Source organism: Salmo salar, unplaced genomic scaffold (genome assembly GCF_905237065.1).
Source record: "Salmo salar unplaced genomic scaffold, Ssal_v3.1, whole genome shotgun sequence".
Lineage (NCBI taxonomy): Eukaryota > Metazoa > Chordata > Actinopteri > Salmoniformes > Salmonidae > Salmo > Salmo salar.
The window spans coordinates 4,735-14,725 of NW_025549945.1; the positions used below are offsets into that span (position 1 = coordinate 4,735).

At 42.7% G+C, this 9,991-nt stretch overlaps 1 protein-coding gene across 1 annotated transcript; it reads left to right on the top strand.

The window, feature by feature from the left end:
• Positions 1-477: 477 nt before the first annotated feature.
• LOC106598282 (small integral membrane protein 18) lies at positions 478-8,602 on the top strand (the record flags this gene model as incomplete). Its single annotated transcript, XM_045713610.1, is given in 2 exon segments — positions 478-697; positions 7,321-8,602. Coding segments are annotated over 2 exon segments (309 nt in total). The 3' UTR covers positions 7,420-8,602.
• Between the last annotated feature and the right edge of the window lie 1,389 nt (positions 8,603-9,991).

Genomic DNA, 9,991 nt, shown 5'->3' on the forward strand with positions numbered 1-9,991 from the left:
CGGTGTCTGTTTACACCAGCAGCTCTCTCCCCTGTCAGACACTCTGATGTTACCCTGCTGTCCTTCTGTCTTTCAGACCCGGTGTCTGTTTACACCAGCAGCTCTCTCCCCTGTCAGACACTCTGATGTTACCCTGCTGTCCTTCTGTCTTTCAGACCCGGTGTCTGTTTACACCAGCAGCTCTCTCCCCTGTCAGACACTCTGATGTTACCCTGCTGTACTTCTGTCTTTCAGACCCGGTGTCTGTTTACACCAGCAGCTCTCTCCCCTGTCAGACACTCTGATGTTACCCTGCTGTCCTTCTGTCTTTCAGACCCGGTGTCTGTTTACACCAGCAGCTCTCTCCCCTGTCAGACACTCTGATGTTACCCTGCTGTCCTTCTGTCTTTCAGACCCGGTGTCTGTTTACACCAGCAGCTCTCTGAAACCTCTCCAGGACCAAAACAACCCTGACTTCCTCCATCATTTCTCTCCCAGGTGAAACAACATGGACCGTCTCAACACCACCTCTCTCCCGTGGCTTCCTGACGCTGCCCCCCTGTCCCAGGTCTCCCTGCAGGTTCAAGAGGTGTACCCGTTCCACGACGGCTGGAACATAGCGTGCTTCGTCATCCTCCTCCTCTTCATCATCACAGTAGTCTCCCTGGCAGCCCTGGCCTTCCTCTACGAGCTGCTGGACTGTGGCTGCTGTGTCAAGGTTAGACTGGGCCCGTTACTATACTGTTCATTCAGCTGTTCCAGGGTTAGACTGGGCCCGTTACTATACTGTTCATTCAGCTGTTCCAGGGTTAGACTGGGCCCGTTACTATACTGTTCATTCAGCTGTTCCAGGGTTAGACTGGGCCCGTTACTATACTGTTCATTCAGCTGTTCCAGGGTTAGACTGGGCCCGTTACTATACTGTTCATTCAGCTGTTCCAGGGTTAGACTGGGCCCGTTACTATACTGTTCATTCAGCTGTTCCAGGGTTAGACTGGGCCCGTTACTATACTGTTCATTCAGCTGTTCCAGGGTTAGACTGGGCCCGTTACTATACTGTTCATTCAGCTGTTCCAGGGTTAGACTGGGCCCGTTACTATACTGTTCATTCAGCTGTTCCAGGGTTAGACTGGGCCCGTTACTATACTGTTCATTCAGCTGTTCCAGGGTTAGACTGGGCCCGTTACTATACTGTTCATTCAGCTGTTCCAGGGTTAGACTGGGCCCGTTACTATACTGTTCATTCAGCTGTTCCAGGGTTAGACTGGGCCCGTTACTATACTGTTCATTCAGCTGTTCCAGGGTTAGACTGGGCCCGTTACTATACTGTTCATTCAGCTGTTCCAGGGTTAGACTGGGCCTGTTACTATACTGTTCATTCAGCTGTTCCAGGGTTAGACTGGGCCCGTTACTATACTGTTCATTCAGCTGTTCCAGGGTTAGACCGGGCCCGTTACTATACTGTTCATTCAGCTGTTCCAGGGTTAGACTGGGCCCGTTACTATACTGTTCATTCAGCTGTTCCAGGGTTAGACTGGGCCCGTTACTATACTGTTCATTCAGCTGTTCCAGGGTTAGACTGGGCCCGTTACTATACTGTTCATTCAGCTGTTCCAGGGTTAGACTGGGCCCGTTACTATACTGTTCATTCAGCTGTTCCAGGGTTAGACCGGGCCCGTTACTATACTGTTCATTCAGCTGTTCCAGGGTTAGACTGGGCCCGTTACTATACTGTTCATTCAGCTGTTCCAGGGTTAGACTGGGCCCGTTACTATACTGTTCATTCAGCTGTTCCAGGGTTAGACCGGGCCCGTTACTATACTGTTCATTCAGCTGTTCCAGGGTTAGACTGGGCCCGTTACTATACTGTTCATTCAGCTGTTCCAGGGTTAGACCGGGCCCGTTACTATACTGTTCATTCAGCTGTTCCAGGGTTAGACCGGGCCCGTTACTATACTGTTCATTCAGCTGTTCCAGGGTTAGACCGGGCCCGTTACTATACTGTTCATTCAGCTGTTCCAGGGTTAGACTGGGCCCGTTACTATACTGTTCATTCAGCTGTTCCAGGGTTAGACCGGGCCCGTTACTATACTGTTCATTCAGCTGTTCCAGGGTTAGACCGGGCCCGTTACTATACTGTTCATTCAGCTGTTCCAGGGTTAGACTGGGCCCGTTACTATACTGTTCATTCAGCTGTTCCAGGGTTAGACTGGGCCCGTTACTATACTGTTCATTCAGCTGTTCCAGGGTTAGACTGGGCCCGTTACTATACTGTTCATTCAGCTGTTCCAGGGTTAGACTGGGCCCGTTACTATACTGTTCATTCAGCTGTTCCAGGGTTAGACCGGGCCCGTTACTATACTGTTCATTCAGCTGTTCCAGGGTTAGACTGGGCCCGTTACTATACTGTTCATTCAGCTGTTCCAGGGTTAGACTGGGCCCGTTACTATACTGTTCATTCAGCTGTTCCAGGGTTAGACTGGGCCCGTTACTATACTGTTCATTCAGCTGTTCCAGGGTTAGACTGGGCCCGTTACTATACTGTTCATTCAGCTGTTCCAGGGTTAGACTGGGCCCGTTACTATACTGTTCATTCAGCTGTTCCAGGGTTAGACCGGGCCTGTTACTATATCTATATATATCTATGAAGGTGACAGGTCTCCATCGTACAATAACAGGTCTATATCTAAACTACGGTTATGAAGGTGACAGGTCTCCATCGTACAATAACAGGTCTATATATCTAAACTACGGTTATGAAGGTGACAGGCCTCCATCGTACAATAACAGGTCTATATATCTAAACTACGGTTATGAAGGTGACAGGTCTCCATCGTACAATAACAGGTCTATACATCTAAACTACGGTTATGAAGGTGACAGGTCTCCATCGTACAATAACAGGTCTATACATCTAAACTACGGTTATGAAGGTGACAGGTCTCCATCGTACAATAACAGGTCTATATCTAAACTACGGTTATGAAGGTGACAGGTCTCCATCGTACAATAACAGGTCTATATCTAAACTAGGGTTATGAAGGTGACAGGTCTCCATCGTACAATAACAGGTCTATATATCTAAACTACGGTTATGAAGGTGACAGGCCTCCATCGTACAATAACAGGTCTATATATCTAAACTACGGTTATGAAGGTGACAGGTCTCCATCGTACAATAACAGGTCTATACATCTAAACTACGGTTATGAAGGTGACAGGTCTCCATCGTACAATAACAGGTCTATATATCTAAACTACGGTTATGAAGGTGACAGGTCTCCATCGTACAATAACAGGTCTATATATCTAAACTACGGTTATGAAGGTGACAGGCCTCCATCGTACAATAACAGGTCTATATATCTAAACTACGGTTATGAAGGTGACAGGTCTCCATCGTACAATAACAGGTCTATATTTCTAAACTACGGTTATGAAGGTGACAGGTCTCCATCGTACAATAACAGGTCTATATCTAAACTACGGTTATGAAGGTGACAGGTCTCCATCGTACAATAACAGGTCTATATATCTAAACTACGGTTATGAAGGTGACAGGTCTCCATCGTACAATAACAGGTCTATATATCTAAACTACGGTTATGAAGGTGACAGGTCTCCATCGTACAATAACAGGTCTATATATCTAAACTACGGTTATGAAGGTGACAGGTCTCCATCGTACAATAACAGGTCTATATATCTAAACTACGGTTATGAAGGTGACAGGTCTCCATCGTACAATAACAGGTCTATATCTAAACTACGGTTATGAAGGTGACAGGCCTCCATCGTACAATAACAGGTCTATATATCTAAACTACGGTTATGAAGGTGACAGGTCTCCATCGTACAATAACAGGTCTATATATCTAAACTACGGTTATGAAGGTGACAGGTCTCCATCGTACAATAACAGGTCTATATATCTAAACTACGGTTATGAAGGTGACAGGTCTCCATCGTACAATAACAGGTCTATATATCTAAACTACGGTTATGAAGGTGACAGGCCTCCATCGTACAATAACAGGTCTATATATCTAAACTACGGTTATGAAGGTGACAGGCCTCCATCGTACAATAACAGGTCTATATCTAAACTACGGTTATGAAGGTGACAGGCCTCCATCGTACAATAACAGGTCTATATCTAAACTACGGTTATGAAGGTGACAGGCCTCCATCGTACAATAACAGGTCTATATATCTAAACTACGGTTATGAAGGTGACAGGCCTCCATCGTACAATAACAGGTCTATATCTAAACTACGGTTATGAAGGTGACAGGTCTCCATCGTACAATAACAGGTCTATATCTAAACTACGGTTATGAAGGTGACAGGTCTCCATCGTACAATAACAGGTCTATATATCTAAACTACGGTTATGAAGGTGACAGGTCTCCATCGTACAATAACAGGTCTATATATCTAAACTACGGTTATGAAGGTGACAGGCCTCCATCGTACAATAACAGGTCTATATATCTAAACTACGGTTATGAAGGTGACAGGTCTCCATCGTACAATAACAGGTCTATATATCTAAACTACGGTTATGAAGGTGACAGGTCTCCATCGTACAATAACAGGTCTATATCTAAACTACGGTTATGAAGGTGACAGGCCTCCATCGTACAATAACAGGTCTATATTTAAACTACGGTTATGAAGGTGACAGGTCTCCATCGTACAATAACAGGTCTATATATCTAAACTACGGTTATGAAGGTGACAGGTCTCCATCGTACAATAACAGGTCTATATATCTAAACTACGGTTATGAAGGTGACAGGTCTCCATCGTACAATAACAGGTCTATATATCTAAACTACGGTTATGAAGGTGACAGGTCTCCATCGTACAATAACAGGTCTATATATCTAAACTACGGTTATAAAGGTGACAGGTCTCCATCGTACAATAACAGGTCTATATCTAAACTACGGTTATGAAGGTGACAGGTCTCCATCGTACAATAACAGGTCTATATATCTAAACTACGGTTATGAAGGTGACAGGTCTCCATCGTACAACAACAGGTCTATATATCTAAACTACGGTTATGAAGGTGACAGGTCTCCATTGTACAAGAACAGGTCTATATCTAAACTACGGTTATGAAGGTGACAGGCCTCCATCGTACAATAACAGGTCTATATATCTAAACTACGGTTATGAAGGTGACAGGTCTCCATCGTACAATAACAGGTCTATATATCTAAACTACGGTTATGAAGGTGACAGGCCTCCATCGTACAATAACAGGTCTATATATCTAAACTACGGTTATGAAGGTGACAGGCCTCCATCGTACAATAACAGGTCTATATATCTAAACTACGGTTATGAAGGTGACAGGTCTCCATCGTACAATAACAGGTCTATATCTAAACTACGGTTATGAAGGTGACAGGCCTCCATCGTACAATAACAGGTCTATATATCTAAACTACGGTTATGAAGGTGACAGGTCTCCATCGTACAATAACAGGTCTATATATCTAAACTACGGTTATGAAGGTGACAGGTCTCCATCGTACAATAACAGGTCTATATCTACACTACGGTTATGAAGGTGACAGGTCTCCATCGTACAATAACAGGTCTATATCTAAACTACGGTTATGAAGGTGACAGGTCTCCATCGTACAATAACAGGTCTATATATCTAAACTACGGTTATGAAGGTGACAGGCCTCCATCGTACAATAACAGGTCTATATATCTAAACTACGGTTATGAAGGTGACAGGCCTCCATCGTACAATAACAGGTCTATATATCTAAACTACAGTTATGAAGGTGACAGGTCTCCATCGTACAATAACAGGTCTATATATCTAAACTACGGTTATGAAGGTGACAGGTCTCCATCGTACAATAACAGGTCTATATATCTAAACTACGGTTATGAAGGTGACAGGCCTCCATCGTACAATAACAGGTCTATATATCTAAACTACGGTTATGAAGGTGACAGGTCTCCATCGTACAATAACAGGTCTATATATCTAAACTACGGTTATGAAGGTGACAGGTCTCCATCGTACAATAACAGGTCTATATATCTAAACTACGGTTATAAAGGTGACAGGTCTCCATCGTACAATAACAGGTCTATATCTAAACTACGGTTATGAAGGTGACAGGTCTCCATCGTACAATAACAGGTCTATATATCTAAACTACGGTTATGAAGGTGACAGGTCTCCATCGTACAATAACAGGTCTATATCTAAACTACGGTTATGAAGGTGACAGGTCTCCATTGTACAATAACAGGTCTATATCTAAACTACGGTTATGAAGGTGACAGGCCTCCATCGTACAATAACAGGTCTATATATCTAAACTACGGTTATGAAGGTGACAGGTCTCCATCGTACAATAACAGGTCTATATATCTAAACTACGGTTATGAAGGTGACAGGCCTCCATCGTACAATAACAGGTCTATATATCTAAACTACGGTTATGAAGGTGACAGGTCTCCATCGTACAATAACAGGTCTATATATCTAAACTACGGTTATGAAGGTGACAGGTCTCCATCGTACAATAACAGGTCTATATCTAAACTACGGTTATGAAGGTGACAGGTCTCCATCGTACAATAACAGGTCTATATCTAAACTACGGTTATGAAGGTGACAGGTCTCCATCGTACAATAACAGGTCTATATATCTAAACTACGGTTATGAAGGTGACAGGTCTCCATCGTACAATAACAGGTCTATATATCTAAACTACGGTTATGAAGGTGACAGGCCTCCATCGTACAATAACAGGTCTATATATCTAAACTACGGTTATGAAGGTGACAGGCCTCCATCGTACAATAACAGGTCTATATCTAAACTACGGTTATGAAGGTGACAGGCCTCCATCGTAGCAATAACAGGTCTATATATCTAAACTACGGTTATGAAGGTGACAGGCCTCCATCGTACAATAACAGGTCTATATATCTAAACTACGGTTATGAAGGTGACAGGTCTCCATCGTACAATAACAGGTCTATATCTACACTACGGTTATGAAGGTGACAGGTCTCCATCGTACAATAACAGGTCTATATCTAAACTACGGTTATGAAGGTGACAGGTCTCCATCGTACAATAACAGGTCTATATATCTAAACTACGGTTATGAAGGTGACAGGCCTCCATCGTACAATAACAGGTCTATATATCTAAACTACGGTTATGAAGGTGACAGGCCTCCATCGTACAATAACAGGTCTATATATCTAAACTACGGTTATGAAGGTGACAGGTCTCCATCGTACAATAACAGGTCTATATCTAAACAACGGTTATCCTTCTCATCCAGGGGAAGACCCATCGTGACCTGATGGAGGAGGAAGGACCCTTCCAGAACATGGTGGAGAAGATCCACAGTCCCACGGGGTCACAAACCGAGGTGGTGTAAAGGGGTTAAGGGGTCGTTGCCACAGTGACCAGGGCCAAGCAGGAAGTTAGGTCATGACCGTTGACCCTGAATCTGAACCCGAGACTGACTGTGCTGTGTGCTCACAGTTGGAGAATAGTGAGAATGCACCTTCGTATGTGTGAGATTGTGTGTGTGTGTGTGGAATGGTGGTGTTATCTATTCAAAGCACATCAGCAGGGAAGGCAGGAGAGAAGAAGAGCTCTCCTTTGCCAAGTCCAGGGGTTTTGACAAGTCTATTATTCGACGGATGTTTAGCCTAGCCTGCATCTTCATCCATCACCACATTGTAAAGTACAAGACATACCATTCGAGACAGCTAAAGACACAGAGGACATCCACAATGATAGGCAACCCTCTAGGACCCAACAGAGCAAGAAAGTCACCCAAAGTCAACGACCAAGATGACCAAAAATTAAAGTAACTGTCGTAGTGTTTCCAGATTTCTATGAAAGTTTTCCTTTACAAAAAATAGTAATTAAGTTAAAAAGCAGCTTTTCTGTGTTGGAATGGTGTGGGCGTGTACTGGTTATTAAAAATATTAATGGAGCAGACCGCTGGTTGGCCATCTCATCCTGCTCAGGATGATGACCTCATCCTATATGAGGAAATAACAAGCGTTTTTTTAAATGGTCTGTTTGAGATCCAAGTTGGAGGTGGGGGGTTTTGAAGTGTTTTTTTCTCCAATTTATGATTTGACCACAAATACGATTATGGGAATTAATCAAAAACATTATGAGTTAAGCTCACTTTTAAAGTTAATATTCTGTTTTCACTGGACAGTTACTTTAAAAATGTCAACAAAAGATCCAGCTACCACAGAAGAAGTCCCACATTTTAATGTAATTTACAGATTGTTTTTATTCAATGCCCTAGTGCTTTGACTGCCTTTGTAGTGAAGATCTCATCCATTTGACAAAAACTGTTCACAACTTGCAGTGTAGTAATGATGTAATCAACATGTTGCCTGTGATAATGTCACCACTCACCAACATATTTTAAACCACAGCCAAGTGGCCATGATACTACTCTCTCTTGAAGGGGGGCACCTGTACACACACCGATGTAAATAAAATAACCTACTTGCATTGAGCACAAGGTATTATTTCACTTGCCTAAAATGATGATGTTGATGAATAAACAATTATCACGTAAGAAATACAAACTGTGTGGTCTCATTTCAAAAGTACTGACTAATGTTGAAATGAAGCTTATTAAAGTGTACAACGAGTGTTTGTGGTCAACGAAGAAAAACTAAACAAGCCATTTAAACATGTTTGTAGAAAATAACACTTTCATTGTAGAATGTAGAAGCAAGCAGGTACCCAGGCTACAGATGTGACACACAACCAGCAGTATAATAGATTTCAAGACTGTATGTTTTACAACGGAAAACGAAAACAAGCGTTTCTTATTTGACAGGTAAGTTTAGGTAATCTCTCCCTGTTTCAGTCAGATTTGTTCCATCTGGTGCCTAATGAACATGACCCAAATATAAAGGTGTGTACTCACTAGTAGAAACCAGATGGAAGTAAAAAGGCTGAAATGGGGGAGGAAGGGACACACCTACATTTGTCCAATAAGAAGTGCTTGTTTTCGTTTTCTGTTGCAAAATCTTTTACTACAATTTATACTAATGAATACACTCCAGGTTGTAGAGCCTTTCTGGGGTGTATTCATTCTTGCAGCGGAAACAGTTTACCACTTAAGAACAAAATGGAAGCAAACGGGCAAACGAAACAGGGAGGGACCTACCTTAATTTGTCCAATTGAAACTATTTTTCTTTGCAAAATGTTTTCTATTTGGAGTAAATGGAAACCTTTTGCAACAGACTAAATGTTTTGCAACAGGATCGGCTTAATTAATACACGCCTGGTCTTACCTGCGCCATGTTTGGACCCGGATGCCTCTTTGTCAGCTTTGGACTTCTTCTTCTTGGAACCACCTGACTCGGAGGCTGCAGGTCTCTTCTCAACCGTGGGCTGAGAGAGAGCCCTCTTCTTAAAGAGCTCCCGCTCTCTCAACAAGGCTGGGTCCATCCTGATACAACACAACATTACAACGTTATACGCTAGCTACAGAAAGACAAAAATATACCTGAAGGCAACACAATGTTAGGGTTGGGTCCATCCTCTAAGTCAACATATAGCAGCATTATTAGCTCCTCAAAGACAAAATCCAGCTGAAGGCAACACAAACAAATAAAGTTAGTTCACAGAAACATGCACAACGTTGTTACACTTCTCAGTAGATATATGGGCTGAACAACGAGCAAACTATTATTTATTTAAGTCAATGTTTCAGACCTAGCTTGGGTGTTCACATACCATACAGCTTTTTATGATGTTCACACATAACGTTAGCTAGCTAGGTTTACGTAGCTAATACTGGTATCACACTGGTCAAGTTGCTACTCTGATACCTAACTAGTAGGTTGTCTGACACATCTGCCAGAACATCTAAGTGACATCACATCTTATGAGTGACAACAAATACAACTGAAATATGTATATTAGCTTCCTAGTTGCTATAAAATAAAACTAGTAAGCTAGC